Source organism: Malaclemys terrapin, chromosome 5 (assembly GCF_027887155.1).
Source record: "Malaclemys terrapin pileata isolate rMalTer1 chromosome 5, rMalTer1.hap1, whole genome shotgun sequence".
NCBI lineage: Eukaryota > Metazoa > Chordata > Testudines > Emydidae > Malaclemys > Malaclemys terrapin.
The window spans coordinates 53,532,972-53,557,121 of NC_071509.1; the positions used below are offsets into that span (position 1 = coordinate 53,532,972).

At 41.3% G+C, this 24,150-nt stretch overlaps 1 protein-coding gene across 11 annotated transcripts in view; it reads left to right on the forward strand.

Moving 5' to 3' along the window:
* Positions 1-24,150, forward strand: part of EXOC1 (exocyst complex component 1) — a 62,206-nt gene that overhangs the window by 25,380 nt on the left and 12,676 nt on the right. For 8 of the 11 annotated variants that reach the window (XM_054029349.1, XM_054029350.1, XM_054029348.1 and 5 more), the window contains 7 exons: positions 3,369-3,518; positions 6,571-6,676; positions 14,707-14,751; positions 15,921-16,084; positions 20,299-20,406; positions 22,697-22,773; positions 23,437-23,665. In XM_054029349.1, the coding sequence (XP_053885324.1) occupies positions 3,369-3,518; positions 6,571-6,676; positions 14,707-14,751; positions 15,921-16,084; positions 20,299-20,406; positions 22,697-22,773; positions 23,437-23,665 (879 nt within the window). The remainder of the gene's footprint in view (positions 1-3,368; positions 3,519-6,570; positions 6,677-14,706; positions 14,752-15,920; positions 16,085-20,298; positions 20,407-22,696; positions 22,774-23,436; positions 23,666-24,150) is intronic. The other 3 variants (XM_054029354.1, XM_054029358.1, XM_054029359.1) reach the window with 1 other exon arrangement.

Genomic DNA, 24,150 nt, shown 5'->3' on the forward strand with positions numbered 1-24,150 from the left:
TATAGTGACTTAAAAAAAAATGGAAAAATGAAATCTGTGAAATATAACCTTGAATTGAGCTAATAATCATACAGTCTACTATGACTCCAGAGTGCATTTGTCATCTCAGCTTGTATTAAACCAGTGGTCTCCAATCTTTTTTACTTTTGAATTTAAGTGTAACCCAGGATCTATCCTGCCCCTTCCCTGAAGCCCCCCCCCCTCCCCCGGTCACTCTTCCCCACCTCACTTACTTTCACCAGGCAGGGGTTTGGGAGGGGGTGCGGGCTCTGGGCTGGGGCTGAGGGGTTCGGAGTGTGGGAGGGGGCTCCGTAGAAGGTTGGGGTGCAGGAGGAGGTGAAGGGTGCAAGCTCTGGGAGAGAGTTTGGGTGCAGGAGGGGGCTCTGGGCTGGGGCAAAGTGGTGCAGGGAATAGTATGGGTTGCTGGCTCTGGGATGGTGCTCAGGGGCTCCCAGAAGGGGCCAACGTGTCCCTGCCTCTCTCTGCAGGCACCGTCCCCGCAGTTCCCATTGGTCACAGTTCTCCATTCTCAGCCAATGGGAGCTGTGGGGGCGGTGCTTGCAGGCAGGAGCAGTGTGTAGAGGGAGACCCCTGCCCCTCCCCCAGGACTGCAGGGGCATGCTGGCGACTAACGGGAGCGGTGTGGGGCTGGTGCAGGCAGGGAGCTTGCCTTAGTGGTAGCCCTGCTGTGCCACCGTACTTTTAGCAGCCAGAGATCGTAATCAACTGGGAGAGACTCCAGGAGCAGTCCAGTCGATCGCAATTGACTGGTTGATGACCACTGTATTAAACACACAAAAACCCTTATTGTTAAAGAACATTATTAAGGTTGCAAAGACATGCACTCAAAAATTAGGAAATGCCAGAATTAAGGTTACCTGTACCACCTTAATTCAGCCCCCTTGTTCATGTGCATTAAGATACAGTTTTAATTACATGATTGCATGCTATTTTTTCCCACATGTCCTCAGTCATTCAGTGTATGAGATGGACCATGCTCCAGGGATGAATCAGGGTTTTGTAGTAAAGGAGGCAGTTATCTGTTTCATTTGTTCCAGAAGTTAAAAGGTGTGTAGTGAATGAGGCAGTGGATTGAAGGAAGAGAGAGAATGATTAAGGTAGTTGAATGCTGCTCTCGGAAACTGAATTCTGTCCCTGCCCCTGCCCCAGGTTTCCTGTGTGATCCTGGACAGTTACTTGAACTAGACTTTTCACAGGTGGTTACTGTGTTCCTCATTTTCTCTGGGTGCTTGACTTGAGACTCTGGGGGTCTGTTTGCAAAAGTGCAGAGCACTTGCAGCTGCAACTGAAGTCAATGGGAACTGCTTTGACCATATTAGCTGCTATATAATGCCATATATTCTGAAAAATCAGGTCCCAGGTGTGTCAAATTGGGCACCTAAAATTAGTGGAGACTTTGACATTAATTTTTCTGTGCCTCAGTTTCCCATTTGTAAAATGGAGATAATATCCCCTCATTTCACAGGAGTGTTGTAAAAATAATGTAATGTATAGTGATGAGTGCTGTAGAAAAGTCTGTGAGGAAACTAATAATTCTGTCTTCAGAGCAGTGTTTGAGTACTGTGCAGTAAATAAAGTCTAGGGTCACACATCGAACAATGAGGAAAAAAATACTGACTAGCTCCTTGTTAATTGAGCACCATCTATCTTGTGAACTGAATGAGGCAGGAGTCCTATGGAAAAATGTATGTGATCATGTGGTTACAGACTGTATCATAATTCATATGCACAAGGGGGCTGAATTAAGGTTGCACAGGCAACCTTAATTCTCGCATTTCCTAACTTTGCATGCTTGACTTTGCATCCTGAGTGTGTGTTTTAATGTAGCTTTGGGTGTAATTTCCCAGGATTTAAAAAAACTAAACTGAACAAAAAAAAATTGTCATGTGGCATAATACTGACATCCACCTAAATCCTCAACTGGAACCTTTAGATCTTCCTCATAGACCTCTGCCTTTTGAGCTAACAGAGTAACTAACTGATAGAGGATGACAACCTACTATTGTTATATGGACCAACGCTAGATGGGGATGAGACATTTTGCCATTGTTTTTCATAGATATTTGCTGACAGCAGAGGAATAGTGAGACTAGAATCTTGAGTTCCATTCCTGGCTCTGGAGGGGAGTGTGGTCTAGTGGGCACAAACTCTTCTTCCTGTACCTCTCCCCAGGCTTGCATGTCTTCTGCCCCATCCTTTCCAAAGTGTCCCTGTGCCGTCTTCCCCACCTCTGGTTTCTTGTCCCAGTCCCTTTATCCTCACCTAGCCAGTTCCAGTCTCTCTAACTTAGGCTTCTCATCCTAGTCCCAGTTCCTCCATCCCCATAGTTCCTTGTCCAGTCAATCCCAGCTCCCCTTCCTGGCTCCTCATCTAATCTGTCTCCACATTCTCTGCCTCTGGTCGTCCTCCTCCTCCCGCATTCCATGCCCTCACTGGCTCCCAGTCCCTGTTTCCATCACTAGACTCTTCATCCAATTTCAGTGTTTGCCTCACCCCCCCCCCCCCCCCACTCCTCTTTGCCTTGCCAGTCCAGTTCTCTGCTCGCACCTTGGCTTTTCATCAAGTGTTTCCCCAGTTCCCATACCTCATTCCTTCCCCACCTCACTAGTTCTCAGTCCCAGTCTCCTTGCTCAAATAGTTCCTGTCTTCCCATGTAGCTCTTTGTTTCATATTGAATCCCTCCTCCATTGCCTGTCTAATCAGTTCAGTCTCCTCTCCCTGCCAGCCTCTCTCCCCTGCCCCCGCTCCTTGTCTCAATCTAATTATCCCACACCCCCAGTCTGACTCTTACCCCTCTGCTTTCAAATCAGATAGCTTCCTCTATGCTGCCTGGGCTTCAGCAGGAGGAGCATTGAGACCACAAGAGGGACATTTTTTTGCTTTTCAGTTCTGGTCCAGACTCAGTCTGGCCTGCAGCAGCAATTGTAGAGAGAGTCTTGTCACTTCCTGTAGCCCAGGGCTGGAGCTTGCTTAGTTGCTCAATACAGATGGGAATCTTCAGTGAGTTTAGATGCTAAATTCAATCAAGTCTCTGAGTATGTGCAAATTACAATTTTTCAAAAGCTTATAATTTGGCCAAATTTGGTCTGATATTCACAGGGACAGCAGAAGACAAATCCATGATACAAGCCACAGTCCAGTGTCCTAGTCACTAGGCCACTGCAGGATGTCATTCAAGCTATTAATTGCAGATAAGTGACGTGAAAGAAGTAATTTTCAATTTCACTTTTCTGTTTTCTTTTGTTTATCTGACAATGTGATAATTTTTAGGCCAATCCGATAGCATTTGTAGTGGTATGTTTACACACATTGCTTCTACACTTATTTTAATGTTTTCTTTTATCAAGGGTCATGACCAAAGTTCCACGCTTGCCCAGCACTCTATTGAGCTGACGTTACCCAATCACCATCCCTTTCACAGAGACTTGCTTCGATATGCCAAATTGATGGAGTGGCTAAAAAGTACAGATTATGGAAAATATGAAGGGTTAACAAAGGTATGTGACTCAGATATTGGATAAATTCTCTCTAGTGCTATGTGTTCCATTATTTTTGGATGAGTGTCTTATTCTCAATTTGAATGTTAAATTGTGATTAAAAAAATCACAGCTCAGCTCTTTTAATCCCTGATTCTTCTTTCCCTACTTTTTTTTCTTGGTATTATTGTCATTTACTGTGATATACACTTAAACTCCTCCAGAGATAGATGGTCTTTTTAATATCTGTAAAGCACCATACGAAGTTATGACACTTAATAAATATGTGATACCTTTAAAAACACATTTTTCCATTGTGTGCCCTAATGGCATACATAATTAAAAAAAAAATTCTGGAAAATAACTTTGGTATAAATGGTCTTCCTAGTTCCACTGAACTCATTGTTAATCCATTGTTTGCTTTTTTATGCAAAACTTTTTAGAGGCTATTTTAAATAAAATTGAAAATCTCAATTTTAGTTATTTTTAAAAATTTGTTTTTGTAAGTTGTTTGTACAGGATTTTCAAAAAATACCATGAAGTGAAAAATTAACCACAGATTGTACAGAAATTGTGCAGATGTAACTGAAGGCAACATTTGGCCCTTAACAGTGAGTTTTTTGCTCTTATTAAGCACACTATTTTTAAGGCCGATACAATGGATGACAATTATTAGCAATCCTGATATTGACAATTTTCTGTTCTGAGCAATTTTTTGCTAGGAACCAACCCAATCCGATTGACTTCAATGTTAATGGCATTTGGCTATTAGCAACTGTCATGCCATTTACTGACCACTTGTTTTTGCCGTACAGCCCCACAGGTCCCCACTTCCTGTGGAAAGCCCCAGATACAGGCAGGTTTGCATGGCTGCTGCCAGGGAGAGAAGCACTTGGTCACACTGATCTTGGGCTCCTGGAGCAGTCTGGACAGTGCATGGAAAGGGGCTGTGCAGCCCCGCAGGCACCCGGCACCTCTGCTTCCTGTAGAAAGCCCCAGCATTAAGGCTACAGCCCCGCTGCTTCCCTTCCTACAGACCACCCTCCCAGCTTCCCTTACCACTGTCCAAGCCTCCAGTGTTTTCTTCTGTGTTGGTGGTGGATACCTAGCTGCAGGGCTGCTCTGCACTGTTGTCCTGGGCATGGGTTTTTTGCCTATTGGCAACTTTGGTTATTAGCAACTTTCTGCTAGGAACTTAGAGGTTGCTAATGAGTGTCATCTGTTGTAAATTCAGTCAGTCTTAAGTATTAGAGTTTTAAAGCAGACTCCTAAAAATGATTCTGAAACATTCAACTAGTTGTGTCTTCTTTCATGTCATATAAGAAGAAGTTGGGTTAAATGCCCAGTAGAAGATTGACGTCTTTTACAAAGAAAGTAATTTGGTCCCCATTTTAGTCAGCATTCATGTAAATTAGGTACGTGGCCTATTAGACAGTCTCTGTACAGAGACTGAATGGTAAATTTCTAGAACATTTTCATACCTTTCAAGTGTACGCAAACTATATTTGATAACCTTCCTTGGTATCCTGTTTTAATTTTCTCTCGTTCTTTTGATTTGTTTGAATTGGGCTGTAAGCTAAAGTTAGGGATATACTCGGAAAACAACAGTCCTTTTACTGGAATTCTTTGTCTTTTGCAGCTTTGTAGTTAAAGTAGTGCTTTTGAATAATTAATATAATATTCAAATGAGCAAATAAATCAATAACACTTTCTGTCTGTGAGCTCAATGATTATTAGTGATATAACTTAAAAGGTAATGAATTATTTAGTCCCCTCCCCCCCAATAATGAAAGTAAGTAACCCTGTGACTGCCAAGAGGACTTATTTTGTGCTTGTAATGTTTTTTGATAGAAATAATAAAATGCAATAACTTCCAAGAACTGAAACTAGATTTCCCTACTAGCACTGGTTTGTGGCTATTGGAAAAACTATTTATTTTGCTTAATGATCTAATTTGTTTGACTTGCAGAGAAATAATCGTAAAAATAATGGACTGAACACTATTGTGGAAAGTAGAAGTAGTTACCATTGTATGTAAAAGTGGTGATGATAGTTTAGCAATTTTGGGAAAGGGCTGAGTTCCTACTACTACTATTTCTTGAAGTAGGCAAAATCGAGGGTAATAGGATATGTGTGTAATATGTGCTTGTGTGTGCGCACACATACAATCCTAAAGATGGGTATTTGCATGTCCTCCTTGTCACATGCGCCTATGCACACATGCACATATGGTTTAATAGGGAAAGGGCATGTGCACTTATTCTTCCAATATGTTTTTGTTATGTTTTTGCACTGATAGTTAGGAATAGATAAGCAATTTATGGAGGGATTAATATTTGAGGATATATGAAAACAAATACCTCCAGAACGCACTTCCATTTGTGGTGCTGAATAAGAGATTGTTTTACATAGCAAATTCAAGTTATAAATCAAGCAATTGGACTGTCAAATAATTTATACTTTAGTTGTGAGAAGTTTTTTGCTTTTTGAAATTTAAACTTTCTTAGCAACAATGCAAGCCAAAATTAAAGCAAGCTTCTTCTATAGTTTACAGTAAAGAAGATATATACAACAAATAAAGGACCAGTATCGCTGAATCTGGTGGCAGGGAAGTGGAATTTATAACATCTTGAGCTATCTTTGCCTTCTATTTCTCAGCAGGGATTCATCCTGTGGGAAGGCAAACTTTCAGGGGTTTTGCCTGGGGAGTACATCTTTTTATTTGCTGCTAGAGGCTCAGTAAGAGCCCAGTAGCAGAGGTTGTAAAGGGGATGAGTTGAATTATCATGTTCCCCTGCCACTCTGGCCACCCCCAATAACAGTGGGCTGTGCTGACCATTTATACTCCCTCTGTGGTGGGGAGGTTGCAACATACCCCAGTGGATTTGTTGCTTTGAAGCCTCTGCTGGTAGCATAGACCTCTAAGGTTTTATATAGTCCAAATCTTTAGATGCAAGGCACCAAGAGCATTAGCTTGTTCACTTTATTTGCAGGTTGCCATTTAAAATTCTGGGTTATTTCATTTATTCAGATTACAGTACGTATGCTAACCTGTTTTTGTTTTTCACTTAAGAATTACATGGATTATTTATCACGGCTATATGAAAGAGAAATAAAAGATTTCTTTGAGGTTGCCAAGATTAAGATGACGGGCACAACCAAAGAAGGAAAAAAGTTTGGTAAGCTTCCAAAAGACACATACCTTTGCTTTAGTTTGTTTGTGTTGTAATAAACATTTATGGCAAATCATCCAGAGCCAACTTTGTAAAAGACTGTTTTGTGCCTGAACTGGAAAGATGCTAAATTTGGCAGACATGGCTGAAGTCAGAGGACAAATATAGGATCATCAAAAATGTATTAGGTACATTGAAAAAGCCCTCTGTGACACACTTGTAGTAAATTCAGAGGGAGTTGAATGAGTGAGAACTTGAAGAATGAGGCATGGCACTATATACATCACTGTGAGTGCAGATCAGTGTTTGAGACCTGACAACTCATTTATTGTTTAAAAACTTCACTTAGTGGGATTTTAACGCTGAAGCACATTTGGAAAAACAAACACATTTTATCCAAAGAAAACTATTTGGGCAGTGTTTTAGTTACTTGTGCCACTAAGAGATTTGTATTTTAATAAATACTTATGAGGGATTTTGAGGAAGCTAACTTAAACACTAATTCTGCCCATGGGGATGTACATACATGGGTTTCAAAGGGAGCTATGTACATGCATCTGAGGTTGGAAATTGTATTTAGTTTTCCTTTTGATGGGTGCATGTATCCCCTTTGGGAAAAGGAGTTCATGCATGTGTATGAAAGGGAATCTATACCCAAAATAACATTGCAATTTAGCAGCAAATAATAGGGCAAAACAGGTGAAAAGGTAGATGGATTTGTATGTAAGATATACTGTATTTTAATGTTTGGTATAGACATACAGCCTTTAATCTCCCATCATTTTACAATTGGAATGCAATTAATTCTGCTTTGCCTGTTTTAATATAGTGAGCTAAATCTTTGATGCACTTTCTCAGATGATATATTCTATTTGTTAATATGCCTAAATTTGCCATACCAGATAATTGAACATGGAGCACAAATGGTTCCCTAGAGTTTTCAGAAAAACAGCTTGAAGCAGGAGGAATCCTGAATCTTGAAATGTTAACCTACCTCGTTGGTCATGAGTTAAAAAAAAAAAAAAAATAATAATCCCCCCTTCTCCCTGCCTCTTAAAATAACCCTATATTTTTTTCCATTGTTTTTTAACTATTCCCTTGTGATCCACTTTGGGAGGAAACAACGTTACCCATAGTAATTATGTTCTCGACTTATGACACATTATTGTGAACTGTGGATAACAGATCTTTGTTTTAGAGGAAAGAGGTTATTCACATATGTGAATTAAAAAGATCCAAGAGAATTTCTGTTAAGATTCATATTTGTGTAAACTTTGACTACATTTTTTTAAAGCCTAGCAATCTTTTCAGTCTAGCAAGAGGGTGGAGAAACTTTCTACCAATGTATCTAGTGTAAGATTAATTACTTTTGTAACCGTTCTACTTAAACGTAGACATATTCTTTTATAGTTTGTCATGTAGCAAACCAAACTGTTGCTTTCTCAGACCTTCAGTAAGCCAGGAAAGAACTTCCTTCTAATAAGAACATTCTGAGATATGTCCTCCAGTATTCATGCAGAGACTGAGCAGAATCTCTTCCTTGAGGAGTGAGTGGATAGGCTTTAGTCATTGCACAGAAACAGAACTGGCATTCTGCAGCTGCATTTATGGGGGAAATTCCTCGCTACCCAGCCCAGGAATTAATGAGCAGCTTTTATGGATGCATATCCCAGAATTATGGATTGTCTGTGGAGTCCACAAACAATTTTAACCTGAATTGGACTATAATAGTAGTATAGGAAAATACACTGCTCTGCACTGTTCATGTTCTTAATGTTATCAGTTGTGCAAAGGGAGGGAAAGAAGCATCTCAGATCTTTGCAGATAAATAGTGTTTCATTTTGCCTTTTAAATGTCAGTTGGTTTTTTTTTTAAATGAATGCAAAAACCTATTTAACAACGCCAAATTAAAAAGACTTGTGCATTGGAGGAAGTTAGTGCATAGTCCTAAAAGATGTTTTGTTAAATTAATGTGCATTTATTTAATAATGAAAAAATTACTGTGTAAGAAACACACAGAGGCTTTTTACAGAGTAGATTTTGGGGGATCAGACACTGCCAGTCTTTGAGCTATGTTGGTGTTCTCTTGCCTTTTGCTTCTTTGCAGTTTCTGGAATGAAGCTTCAATTTGAACATCTTAAACAGAGAGGATCTGCTGGGAGAATTCTTTTGGTGCTCTGTACTAGCATATGGCTCTTTTTTTGGGGGGGAAGACAGTCTGACACAAAAAAGAGAGCAGTAAACTTCTGGGTTGCAGTGCAAATTCTTCCTTGCCTTAACAGGGTGTACTTTTCTTCCTCTGAAGCTAGAAACTTGTTATCTTCAGTGCATTTAAATACAATGAGCTGAGAATGGGAAAGAATCCTAGAATCTTAGAAATGTAGGGCTGGAAGGGATCTCAAGAAGTCATCAAGTCCACCCCTCTGTGCTGCGGTAGGACCAAGTAAACCTAGAACATCCCTGACAGATGTTTGTCCAACTGATTTTTAAAGGATATCAATGATGGAAACTCCACGACCTCCTTTGGAAGCCTATTCCAGAGCTTAACTACCGTTACAGTTAAAAAGCTTTTCCTATATCTAACTTAAGTCTCCCTTGCTGCAGATTAAGCCCATTGATACTTGTCCTAACCTCAGTGGACCTGGAGAACAATTGATCGCCTTTCTCTTTATAACCGTCCTTAGCATGTTGGAAGATTATTATCAGGTCCCCAAATCAGTTGTCTTTTTCTCAAGACTAAACATGGACCTTTTTCTCAACTTTTCCTCATAGATCAGGTTTTCTAACCCTTTTATCATTGTTGCTCTACTCTGGACTCTTCAGTTTGTCCACTTCCTTTCTGAATTGTGGTGCCCAGAGCTGGACACAGTACTCAAGCAGGGGCCTCACCAGTGCCAAGCAGAGCAGGACAGTTACCTCCCGTATCTTACATACAACACTCCTGTTAATACACCCCAGAATATTAGCCTTTTTTGCAGCTGCATCACATTGATTAATCATGTTCAGTTTGTGGTTCACCTTAACCCCCAGATCCTTTTCAGAAGTACTACCGCCTAGACAGTTAGTCCCCATTTTGTAGTTGCAAATTTGATTTTTCCTTCCTAAGTGAAGTACGTGTGCACTTGTCTTTACTGAATTTCATCTTGTTGAATTCAGACCAATTCTCCAATTTGTGAAGGTCATTTTGATTGTTCAGCCTGTCCTCCAAAGTGCTTGCAACCCTTCCCAGCTTGATGTCATCTGCAGATTTTATAAGCATACTCTCTACTCCATTATTCAAGTCATTGACGAAAATATTGAATAGTACTAGACCCCAGATTGACCCCTTTGGATTCCTACTAGTCATGCCCTCCTAATTTGACAGCAAACCTCTTTGAGTACCATGTGACAACAGTATGTCCTACCTTAGGGTTACCATACATCCGGATTTCCCCGGACATGTCCGGCTTCTTGGTCCCCAAATCCCCGTCCGGGAGGAATTGCCAAAAAGCCGGATATGTCCGGGGAAATAGGGAGGCTAGGATCTCCGAATTTGTGTGTGTGTGGGTCGCCCGCTGTGACATCATCTCGATGCGACACTTGGCTCCTGCCCAGGGCATGCTGGGGGCTGTAGTCCGGCCGGGCCTCATGCTCCAGGGAGAGCCGGGAGAGGGGAGCGGCCGAGAACTACAACTCCCAGCGGCCCCTGCGACGTGACCAACCTGCCCCTGTGAGGCAGCAAGCCGTCGGGGGAGGGGGGGCGCGGGCCCCTGTCCTTTGGGTGGGAGGTGTCTCTGGGCGCCACTCGGCAACCATCGCAGGGCTGGGGGGCGCCCCCGGGGGGGTTGTGGATGTCAGCGCGTTGCGGGGAGCCGGCATTGTCCGGATTTGCGTCCCCCTGAGGCTGGAGCTGCGCCCCCCCGGCCCCGGGTACCAGTCACGTAGGGTTACCATACGTCCGGTTTTTCCCGGACATGTCCGGCTTTTTGGCAATCAAACCCCCGTCCGGGGGGAATTGCCAAAAAGCCGAACATGTCCGGGAAAATGCTGGCCGGGCACTTCCTCTCCCGCGGCTGCTCTGCTCCTCCCCTGACTCAGACTTCGGCTCTGTTTAAGAGCCAAGCTGCCTGAGCCAGCGCTACCGGCTTCGGGCAGCCCCCCTTGCCTCCGGACCCCGAGCCACCGGCCGGGCACTTTCCCTCCCGGGCTCCAGCTGCTCTGCTCCGGCGGCGCAGGGTCTGGAGGCAAGGGGGCTGCCCGAAGCCGGTAGCGCTGGCTCGGGCAGCTTGGCTCTTAAACAGAGCCGAAGAGTCAGGGGAGGAGCAGAGCAGCTGGAGCCCGGGAGGGAAAGTGCCCGGCCGGGGGCGCAGGGTCCGGAGGCATAGGGGCTGCCCAAAGCCCGAGCGCTACCGGCTTCATGGGTTTGCCGGGCAGCCTCCAGACCCTGCGCCCCCGGCTGGATGCTTCCCCTCCTGGGCTCCAGCTGTGCTGGGGAAGCGCCGGCCGGGGGCGCAGGGTCTGGAGGCTGCCCGGCAAACGGTGAAGCCAGTAGCGCTTGGGCAGCCCTTTTTGCATGGCTGGGAGGGAGAAGGGGGAGTTAGGGCAGGGACTTTGGGGAATGGGCGGAGTTGGGCGGGGGCGGGGGTGGGAAAGGGGCAGGGTCAGGGTCCCGTGGAGTGTCCTCTTTTTTTATTTTTTAAATATGGTAACCCTATCCTACCTACCAGATGATACTTCACAGCAGCCCGACCATTATATACCTTTGTCTAAGGGTGGTCCTTGGCTATATTTCTTTGTTCTGCAGCACCAGTCTATGGGCTTGGGGATCAGTGGATCTATGAAGAAACCAATACCAAATATGCAGTACTGTGGTAAAAAATAAAATAGTGCAGATAAAAATTAAGCTGGAATTAAATCTGAGTCTGACATCCTAAAACTGTCTGCGTTGGTGCCTAGTTGAGAAATCGGTGTTGAAGAGCATTTGCACATCTGAATTTGTACAAATGAAAGTAAATACCTATCCTCTTAGAATAGGACCAGCTTGCCAGCTCCACTCTGATGGGGTGGTTCTTTGAGGGATTGTACACACAAACATTTCACTGTAGATGTATGTGTGTCCAGTGCATCCGAGTCAGAGACTTTTGCGAGCAGTACTGCTAGGTGGCGCACAGGCTCCTGCTCAACATGTGCTCTCAGGAGAGGGCATAAAAGGGGCGTGACCACAGTCTTCCTGGTCCCAAAGAAATCTGGTGGCTTCCAGAACTATTTCAAAAGCCGAACTATTTCATCAAGAAAATCAAATTCAGAATGGTCACCCTCGCTATTACCCCTTCCATGGAGACAAGACATATACTTTCATGTGGCATTTCATCCCTGCCATTGAAAGTACCTTCAATTTGTTGTAGGTACCAATGATTAACTGTACATGGTGCTTCTCTTTAGTCTGTCTTCAGCCCTGAGTATCTTCACCAATTGCATGTTGGGGGTAGTTATTCACCTCCATCATTTGGGTATTCAAATATTCCCTTACCTGGATGATTGGCAGATTCATGCAGCATCGAGCGACCAGGGCCAGAACAGCATCCTTGTCATCAGACAAGTGTTCTGCTGTCTAGAGCTGAAACTAAATTGGACAAATCGCAATTACAAACAACTCAATCCATAACTTTCATGGGAGTCCACCTCAATACCCGGACTGTCATGGCTTATCTTCCAAACAAGAGGTATCAATCTATAGCCATCCTTTCCAAAAGCCTCAAGTCCAATCTAACAACATCAGTGCATGCCTGTCTTCAGCTTCTTGGCCACGGCGCCTCATGCATGTATGTAACTCCACATATGAGGCTTCAGTCAGTGTATTGGTTTTTCAAGTAGTTCTGTGAGAGTTTACCTGGCTTCTATTTTTACGTTACATCAGCCAATAGATAATTTTTCCATCTTTTCTTATTCTTTCATTTTTTTCTATTTTTGAAATGCCAAATCAATGTTTACCCTCCTGTTCCTACACCTGTATATGGGACTTAAACTTTGTCCTCTCCAAACTGATAGGACCCCACTTTGAGCCAATGGCTACAATTTCATTATCTTTATTTTCTCTAAAGAAAGTGATTCTTGGTGGCAGTCATTTCTACAAGGAGGATTTCAGAACTTTAAGCTCTCTTGGCTGACCCTCCTTTCATGGTCTTCCATAAGGACAAAGTATCTCTTAGGCCTCACCCTAAGTTTATGCCTAAGGTAGTGTCAGTCTTCCATTTAAACCAAACAATATTTTCATATTTTTCCTGAAATCCCATTCATTTAAGACTGAAGAAGCATTCCATACTTCATCGAGGACTGGCATTTTACTTGGACCACACTAGGTCTTTCAGGTCTTACCCCAGGCTCTTTGTAAGCTATGCTGAAAGAATTAAAGGTCAATCAGTGTCATCTTGGCAAATCTCATGCTGGGTTTCTGACTGTATGAAACTCTGCTACGATCTTGATAAAGTCTCTCCATTGAGAATAACCTCTCACTCCACTAGGGCTCAGTCCACCACATCACCATTCCTGAGCAATCTTCCAATAGCTGGTGTATGCAAGGTAGCAACATGGTCGTCTGTGCATACTTTTCCCACTCATTACACCATGAGTCAAACCTCTTGAGATGATACCAGCTTTGCAAGTTGGTGGTACAATCCCTATGTAGATGATCCAAAGTCCTTCTACCTGTAAGGGAATGTCTGAGGAATCATCTCCAGTGGAATGTGTATGTGCACAATCACTCAAGGGAGAAAAAAGGTTATTTATCTGTACAGTAACTATTATTCTTTGAGGTATGTTGTGCACATATACATCCCACGACCCTCCCACCTTCCCCACTACTTTGGACTTTACTTAAAGCAGTGCGAAGGAATGGACAGGTAGGCAGCAACCATGCCTGTTTTATGCCATCACCTGAGAGCATGAGGCGAGCAGGAGCACATGGACCACCTAGTGGTAGTATTGGCAGAAGTCTCCCACTCCAGTGCAGTAAGTGCACATTCACCTAAAATGGAATGTGTATGCACAACACCTCTCAAACAACAATAGTTACTGTACAGATAAGTAACTATTTGGTTTTTTTGTGGCGGTAACTTGAAAAATTCATGCTTACCAAGAATTGTTGAATCCTATTAAATTTTGCTTCTTGAGCAGGTGTGCAAGTGCTTTCTACTGGTGACCTTAGAATCCTTTACCACAAACAGGGAAATATTACCTTGTCACAGGGTACTCTAAACTTCTTACTAAAATGCAGTTTTTTGCTTGAGGAAATTACTTATTTTATTTTTCAGAGACCAGCAGGATATTCAGGGGATAAACCTTTTAAAAATGAGTTGTATCTTTATGTAAATGTTTCTGTTGGTAGTGACTTTTTTCTTAGCCTGCAAATTGGGAAATTCTTGATGCAACCTGAATGAAAAATACATTACTTCTCACTATGAAAAGCGAAATTGAGTTGTCAGCAACAGCAATATACAATAGGCTGGCTGGTCTTATTAGAGAAAAGGATATTATTGAAAGGACTTCTGCAGTATTAATAGATTTTTAGTTAAAGAGCTGGAAGATGATGTAGGTAGCCCTGATATAGTACAAGTCTAAGCAGGATTAATCTGTTTCCATTTCTCTTTGTTTGGTATCAGTATGATTTACAGTTTATTTGCACGCTGTTTCTGTAAACTGCGAATCTTATCCAATATCAATCTTTGCAAATAAGACTCACTATTTTGGTTGTCTTTTCTGTGTTAAGGAGAATTTGATGTATAAATGTTTAACAAGTCAGAGTTTTCCTACACATTTTTTTTTAAAAAGAAACTTTAATGTTTTGAAACGTATACTGTGTTTTCCATGTAGTTAGATACTGAATTTCTAGAACAGTACCACCCCAACTACATGTGTTTGCAACTATAGTTACTTGCTGCTTATAGTTCTCTGCATGTTTCTTTCCAGCTAGTGCTTAACTTGCATCTTGTGCATGGTTTGTGCAAACTGCATTTTTAACTTGTCTTTGTCTTTGATGCTTGCAACCTAATCCATGCCAGCTACACTGCCTCGAAAAGAAAGTGCTGTCAAACAGGAAACAGAGAGTGAGTATGACTAGTGCATTAGTATGTATTGTCAATGCATGTGTGTCTATGTGTAGGGCTTGGTCCCCACTAACCCCCCACTTCGGACTAAGGTACACAAATTCAGCTACGTTAATAACATAGCTGAATTCGAAGTACCTTAGTCAGAACTTACCGCGGGTCCAGACTCGGCAGGGAGGCTCCCCCGTTGATGCCGCGTACTCCTCTCGCCGAGCTGGAGTACCGGCGTCGACGGTGAGCACTTCTGGGATCGATCCCAGAACATCAATTGCCTGCCGCCGGACCCTCCGGTAAGTGTAGACGTACCCTAGGTGTAGTTATATATAATGGAAAACCCATTAACCCTAAAGCTGACAGTTCAGGGTGCAATAAGTATTTGTAAGCAAACACATCCAAGAGATGTTGAACATAGTTGGTAATTATATTAGTTTGAACATACAGAATTAAAATTAATAATTGGTTTCTCTGTGATTGATATTTATGAAGATTTACCACAGCATTTTACTTGCAGTTTGAATATAGCAGGAGATGTTTCTCTTAACTTTGTTTTTGTACTGAGGTCTCTCATCATAGCAAGAGCTCTTCCTTAAGTCCCCTTCTCCCACCCCACTTTATTCCCAGCTGTCATCAACCAAAAGAATGTGAACTATGGAAAAAGCAAGTCCAAGAGAATATGGAGAGTATCCTCAGATACTCAAGTGTTTTCTCTACTATTTTCCTTTCAGAATAATTTCCCCACTGTCTCTCTTTGCTCTGTGTGCTGCTGGAAGATGCTCTTAAAGCATCATAACTGGAGTTCCCATCCAGCTTTCCTTTCAGAAAGTAGAGTATCTGCCCCAGCATATTTGCTATACGTGCTAGTCCCAGGTGCAAGATGCCCAAAGTGGTTTCTGTTGTCAGTTTTCCTATGTTATTCTACAATGCAGATTTAGGTAGCTGCATTGTAATTAACTCTGAAAACACTTAAATATTCCAGTTAGGCTTGTAATGAAGAAACATGTGTATACCACAAAACCACTTACAGATAAGGTACAAACTATTCAGTACAAAGAATATTGACAATCTCTGTGGGGACTAGAAGTGCTGTTTTGGATATACCTCTATTGTTCTTTTCAAATTTATTTTATTCCACCTACGCTACCATCTTTCATAGTTTCATTATTTCATAGGTCTTCATGGAAGTTCTGGAAAATTGACTGGATCGACCTCTAGCCTAAATAAACTCTCTGTTCAGAGTTCAGGAAATCGCAGGTCTCAGTCATCCTCACTGTTGGATATGGGAAACATGTCTGCCTCGGACCTTGATGTGGCTGATAGAACTAAATTTGATAAGGTAAAACAAAAAAATGTAATGTAATATTTCTCCTTGGTTTTGAACTTTAATTGTCATGAATCCACATTTTGTTTACTGTCTCAATGTTCATTAGTGCCCAGGAGTCCATATATATGTATAATGCTTTCAATTCATTTAGCATGAATACATATATGTCAACACTTAAATTTGATATGCATTGTGCATTTGCTCAAGACTCTGTAACAGATTTAATTTTGGAGAGACAAACTTTAACCATAGTTAAGATTGCAGTTGTTTTCATTATAAGCCCAGTTTTGCTACACCTCCTCAAAAGTTCCCAAACAAAGGAATGTTGGCTAAAAAATTGGGGGGATGAGTATGGGACCAACTTATTTTTTTTCTACCAAATATGAAACTAATTGATCATGAGATTGCTGAATTATGACACCGTCCTAAGAGAGGAGTTCAAAAAATATTGTGATGTGTTTTGTAAATTTGTTGGCAAAACTGGAAAGAAGGAAAGAGAATCTAGTTTACTAGACCATCCAGTAGAGATCTAGTACACAAGACAAAAGAATAATTTAAATAAATACCAATTTCTAAAATTAACCATTTAAATGTCAGTTGCACATCTTCTTTGGCTGCCTTAAACTATGGTGCCAAATGATTGCTGGAGTTCTTTTCTTTTAAATGAAGGCTAAGTCTGTAGCCCTATCCCTTGCAGTAATAGACCTAAAGTGTAAACCAGTGTTTAGGGAGGATTCTCAATGCATAAGGGAAAATTTTCCTACCAAAACTGTTTTTAGTCTTGCAAAATATTATAAATTAAGATATATTTTTAAAAAGGATGAGGGGAACCAATTATAGTCTTCTAATACTTTTTTTTGCCAAGTGCTATCGTGAAAATGGAAAGTGGGGAAACAATTAAAATTAAGTTTTATAGGATTATTTTATTTGAGGAGATGAATACCACTTTTTTGTTGCCTAGCACCACCAATCCTTGCTATCTTTTCCCTGTTTAATTGTTGTTTTTTGGGTAATTGCAGTTTACCTGTAAGGATTTTAACCTCTAAGTTACTGACATACACTTGCAGTCATAACCGGTGTTTTTCTATGAAACTGAATTAAAATCAGGTCCTGTCTGTGAAAATTAGTAATTTTTGTAAGAATTCTGATATTCTGTTACAAGTCTACAAAAATAGATATAATCCCTTCAAATGGTTTGGTTTTTGTTTTCTTTTAATTATTTTAAAAAGCCCTCATCCTGTATTTCTGCATGCAATCTTGTGTGTGATGAAGAAATATATACGCAGAGTTATGTAATTTGTTGTGCTTGCTCAATAACTTTTTGAATAAATCTTCCCCTAATTAGTTTCTAGTGATTGGATTTACTGCTTAATCTTAGTAGTGTGGTAGGTAGGGTTTAACAGTTACCATGCATTTAGTCCCTAAATACTTGCAAAGAAATTGATTTAGTTTCCTGTATGCAGGTGACACAGTAGACTAGAAATGTCTTTGAAAGAGTCTTTATGGATTGGCGGATGACAAATAATTTTAATAAATTAAAATGTATGCCAAAAAGTAGCTTCACTGTTTAATTTGATTATATTTAAAAATAACTCAAGATCACCTCTGTATTCCAAAAGTGAATACAAAAACTTATTTACCAATTTCACCAGATGCTAGTACTTAATACACAAACTTTACTGTAAAGCAGTTAGGTTGGCACATACAGAACACACCTGACACAAACCCACAAAGAAATGGTATGTTAAACCACTTAACATACCCTCTATTCATCCACTCACAGGCACCCACCTTACCAGTTCCACAAATACAGTATTATTTGCTACAGATCATTCACCAAAGTCTTTTGCTGTCCCCCACTCAATCTGTGCTTCTGTGCACACACCTTTACCACGCTATCATATGCCAACAGAGCACACTGCTGCACTAAATACCCAAAACTAATAATCTGAAACTGTAGCACAGTATTTGAAATGTTTTTCCAATATAAGAATAGCAGCTAGCATAGTTTCATCTACTGTGGACAGAAACTCTTCTGTGAACTACTTCCTATTTTCTTGTTCCCTGCAACTACATTGGTAGTATGATTGCTTAACAGTCAATAACTGTACCAGGTATGGATGCAATTTGTTTGGTTATAACCTTATTTGAAAAAGGTTGTGACAACACTGTTACAACCTCTCATGTGGCCAGATAGCTAATGGGTTTTGAATTAGTAAATACTTCTTCCTGTATCTTAGAATTCAGTTGGCAAACTCCTCGGTGGTGGGAGGGGGGCAGGAGAGACGGGCACCATTCCATTTTCCTTTCTCCCTCTTCCTCTCATATTTAAAGTGGATAACAAAGAATTATGTTTCACATGGTAGTAAAACTTTATGTAAATCTACCTTTTTAAAATATGACTGTTTTACTGTTAGAACTTTTGGAAATCGTATCAGGCTATTGTTCCTATTGCTTTTATATGTTCAGGTAGTAATCTGTCTTTGGAGTTTGAGTGCAGAAGGTATTATATGGAACAAGCTGTGATGCTTCTTGGGGTACCTAGGACTGAGAGACTTGCTAGTGCATAATTGAGTGTCAGCTCTCTGACACCTCTGGCCTATTAGCAGCTCAAACAATTTCCTCAGGGCTATGCCAGCCCCTACTTTGGCTTGCATGTTAACAGTAGGCATACCTCAATTGCTGAGCCCCTGTGAAGCACTCCCCTGTAATATCCAGTCTCTAACCACTGGACACTTGCTGAAATTAGCAGGTTTGCTATCTCTAAGCAGACGTACACACAAGCCTGTTTGATTCAACTGAGGATCAGCTCTTATGTAACATCGCAGTAGTGAGAGATATTTATAGTGAAAACAATCATAATTGTATTATCAAAGGTTAAAATTTAATGGATAGTGAGTAAGGATAATAGAGACTGAAAGGTTACATACAAAACAAAATCAATACAAGCTTCCTAGAAACTAAACTTAACTTTACCAGACTAACCATCTGTCTAAAAGCTGACTTTATATTCCCCAAAGCTTTCTTGCAGCATTTCTAACCTAGACTGATTGGGAACATGTTTTCACAAATGTCATAACATAACAGTTACTTCTTCAGGTACAGGATAAAGAGGTGTCCTTTTGTCTTCTCCAGCCTCCACAATTGATTGCTTGTTCCCAGAGTCAGGATGACCCTGGTGGTCTATCCTCTAGCATGCCAACACCGTGTTGACTTGTATGCAGACAGGGTTTCCATTGTGTTGGCTTACTATACTTAATTTACATGTAAACTAAGGCAGACAGGTGAATATACATCCTTTGGCAGAAATCTGTTTGTCAACCCTGCCTTGATTCAGACTTTTTAAGAATATATTTTTATTGTGTGTGTATCAAGGGCGGCAGAGCCTGCCCAAAAGTGGGGAGGCCAGGGGCCAGGACCAGGGCCCTCCACCCTTCCTCTTCCATCCAAGGCCCTGCCCCCAGCCAAACCGGAAGCTGGAGGAGACTGGGAGGTGGTCCAGAACAGCCCCTGGCTTGTGTCCACACCCAGGGCAGGAAGGTCCGTGGCTCCCCACAGCTGCCCGAGCCACACACAGCTCTTACCTGGACTTGGCTCCAGCTGGGGGGCTGCAGCCCAGATGCGGTAAGAGCCGTGTGAGCAGCTGTGGGGTGCTGCACCATAGACCATCCATCTGCCTGGGATGGGGGGCCCAAGAGCAGCCCCCGAGCCTGTCTCCTCACCCCATGGGCTCCCCCAACCCAGGGCAGGTGGGTCTGCGGCCCAGCACCCCACAGCTGCCTGGGCTCCCCGGCTGGGCTCCAGCTGCTGGCTTGGCCAGGGGAGCCTCAGGGTGAAGAGGAGCAAAGTGGATGGGCCACGGCCCCCTGACTCCCCTATTCTGGCACCACCGGTGTGTGTCTATCCATCATAGACATGCTATTTGCACGTACATTTCACAATGATATTAATGACCAGTGTGAACCCAGCTTTTATTAAAGATATCACATGATATTCTTTATGGATATATACTATGAATGCAGTGTGCCAAGTGTAGTTAGTTTGTCACACCTATTAGGAGTTGTTACAGAACAGTGAACCCTTTGCCAGCTGGCATCGAGTGGTTCTTAGGATCACACAAGCAATGGAAAATAAATTAAAACTAAGAATATTGTTATAATTGGCTACAGTGCATTGGGATGTGTATGTATGGGTGTGTTTAATCAAATTATTTTGGTTTACTTTAGATCTTTGAGCAAGTTCTAAGCGAACTGGAGCCCCTGTGTCTGGCAGAACAGGACTTCATTAGCAAATTCTTCAAACTACAGCAGCATCAAAGCATGGGAACAACAATGGTATGACTTATTTCAATTTAGCTAAAATGATATATAATCTATGTATGGTCTTTAACACAAAATTGTTGAATTAGGTGTTGAAATAATATTGTGGCAATGAAGGCCCAATTGCTACAAATACACACGATAACTCTCACTAAAGTCAGTGGACCTGCTCATATGAATAAAGTTGTTTAAATGCATGTGTGTTTGCAAGTTTGGGTCCTAAAGTGTGAATAATAGTCAGCAGAATTTTTGTAGTTTGCAAGTTAATGTCAAAGAAGTCTAGAGTGCATAATGGATTTTAACCAGACTGTCTCAAATCCATTTTCCCTAATATTATAGTAAAGGGAAATCTGAATGTACTTTACAGTTAAACAGTGGAAGAAGAAAAGGATGTAGTAAATTAGACCCTTTCTTTTATTTTGAATTATTTTTATTCTAAGTATATTGTTGAAGTGCTAAGAAACATAGTATTTGGAATAATGGTGGCAAATAAAAGGGGGGAAATCTAGAATGTAGAAAACCTTTATAGCTATGTGTGGGAAATAAAGGTAAACCTTCATAGTACATTGTTTTCTGGGAATGTTCCTCAGTGCACAATTCTACAACTGTTAATATTTTATAATGATTATTATTGAGATTCTCTTGTTAATCACCCATCACTTTTTTCTTGTTTTCCCTCAGAGGAAAGTGATTTTTTTCACCCCTTAAGTATTTTATCTCTCTTTCTGTGTCTTCTTCTAAGATGGTTGGATTTTCAAAGGTTTCTTAAGCTTTCATATGAGATGCTAGTTCTTAAGTACTTTTTTAGAAAATGTCTATACTTACTTAAAACAGCTTAGTTGCTTCAAGGGGTATTTTAGCTGTGCCTGGAAGATTTCTGCCACAGAAAACCATAATGGCTATCTCTTTGTCCACATTTAAACTGGGTTTCAAACTAAATGAAGGAACAATCATTTAACTATTTTAAGCTGTTGAAACTAAAACTGTCTAACAGAGTTTGGCTGGCCTGTGCAGATGAGGCTAAGTTATTTAGTCTGAGTTTAGAGACTGACATTAGCTTCGGTTGTTAAATTTGCATGCATGGCTATCATGATTGCTAATACAAATTTGGGAGTTGTGCATACAAACAGCTGGACAACTGAATAGAAAACTAAATATGCACTTCTGTGTGCAGTTGTCTGACTTGCGGACAGTGTCATGGTAGGTGTCAGGGGACTTATTTTGAATAGAAGGCAACCTGATTAGTTGAGGCTGTCCTTGCTCCTGTCTTGATATGAGTCCGTGTCAAAAAGAAACATCATGTTACTTTGCAGAGAAAGTCTAGCTGACTGTAATTAAACAGTCTGCTTCTATGGATGCAGACTGCACAAACGCTAAGGGTGAAATGCTGGCCCTGTTGGGGTCATTGGTAGTTTTGCAATTGCCTTAATGGGGCCAGGATTTCACCCATAGTCTTGTCTGCTTGAGTTTAGTCCAGTGTTGCTCATTGATGGACCATACTTCACAATTTTTACAGTGTTGTTACAATAGTGTAAGTACTACAGTCTATGGTTGGAAGGCCAGAGGGGAACTGGGTGGAGATTGTCAACACCTCCCTTCAGGTGGTAAGTTGTTTAGCTTGAGTTAAGGAAGCTGTTCTGTGGCGATAGCTGTCAGCATCAGGTGGATATTTGTTTGAATCTGGGCAAATATTGCCAATATTTAATCTTTCACCTTCCCATTTCTTGAGAACACATTGGTGAGATATCTCAGAGTACATCACTGCCTCCGATTGCCAATCTGAATACAGATCTGCATATGGCACAGGCTGCACTTGTGGATTTGGTGGGCGATCTCTTTCTATGGATATTTAAAGATCAAATGTCCATGCTGTTCTGTCAGCAGCATTTGATATAATTTACTACACTAACTTATGAATGCTAACAGTTGATAAGGAAAGGCAAACAATCAAGGGAAGATCATAGGGTGGGACAGTGTTTTGCAGAGCTTACGGCAATGACAAAACCTTAAATAGAAAATGTTGGCTATTTAGTGGTGACCACTCTGTTTACCTCCAGATGAGGGGGTGGTATTAAGGTTCAGAATGTTATGCCATGGAGTACGCCCAGGTATCTTGTCTTGTAACAGAGGATGAATGTGTGTCTCTATTGTAAATATGACCTTCAAATAATGATTGCTGGTAATTGTTTTTCTTAGACCTACCTACCAGCTTAATAGAAAATTTTAGTTAGATAGGGATATAACCTAGTTAACTCCTTGCTTTTAAGATTCATATTTATGTAAAATACCTGCATAATTCTTGCAGAATGAAGCAGACGAAATGGATGGAGGAACTTTATCCCGGTCTCATAATTCTGGTGTTCCACAAGCTATATCATCTGAGTATGTGTTGATGTTTCATCATTGTTCGCTTTTGAGGCTGGAGATTTATTTTCTCTAATGAAGTATAAATCTTTGATTTTTTTTTTTTTACCCATAGTGATAAATCTACAGTTACTTTTGTTTCCTGCAGTTAAAATTAATGACTTCTACATTTTTTAGTGAACATTGAATAGTTAACTTGTATAATTTATACTTAAATTTAAACTTATTGCAGTTAAATGTGCCTGGCTGGATATGTTATAATAAAACAATGTCACAACTCAGTACCCCACCTGCTTACAAAATCTACAAGGAAACCCACCCATCCCTTTGTTAGTTTTGTAAAAATACCCAGGAGAGTAGTTTGAACTTTAAGCACGTGAAAGACTCTATTTTGGAAACCAGATTGCCTGCTAGATCCTAGAAAGCCTATGTGGAAGAAAACATTTTTAAATGTAGTTAAACTGTAATTTTTTGACCATGGCAATATCCCATTAAGACTGGCAAAAATTATTTTATTCTTCCTTTAGCCTCATTCCCTGAAAACCTTGATGCTCATTAAGGTTAAGTAAAAATGAGACTGTTAAATACTCATACATTTTTCTTAATATATATGATAGAAAATGTATAGTAGCCCAGTGAACTGTCAGATTTGTTATTTTTATTTTTATTTTTTTTTAACAGGAAAGACATGATCCGACAGATGATGATAAAAATATTTCGCTGTATTGAGCCAGAGCTGAATAACCTTATAGCTCTGGGGGACAAGATTGATAGCTTTAATTCCCTTTATATGTTAGTTAAGATGAGTCACCATGTATGGACAGCACAAAATGTGGACCCAGCTTCCTTCCTCAGCACAACACTTGGAAATGTTTTGGTGACTGTCAAAAGGAACTTTGACAAATGCATTGTAAGTTCTTGGTTACTTAGATTAAACTAATCATAATATTAAAGGCAGCCAGCTGCTAGCAAGTTTAAATGTAAAACAACTCTAAATCTTAGATGTCTTTGGAGTTAATTTAAAGGTGGGGGGGAAATCTTATCACTATGTATTGATTTTTAAATTAACACAAAATAACTTGGGTTAGGGTTACCATATTTTGTGCCTCCAAATGGAGGACACTCCACGGGGCCCCGGCCCCAGCCCCGCCCACGCCCCCCGCCCCAACTCCGCCCCTTCCCGAAAAGTCTCCGTCCCCTCCCCTGCTTCTCGCGAACATTTGATTCGCGGGAAGCCTGAAGCAGGTAAGGGGGGTGTGGGGGGAGGAGGCGCGGGCCAAGCTGGCCCCCCCGGCGGCTCCAGCCTGGGTCGGCTCAGGCCCTGGGGTGCCGGCCCCGGCCCGAGCACCCCCGGCCCGCCCAGCACTGCCGGCCCCCAGGCCCCCGGCCGAACAC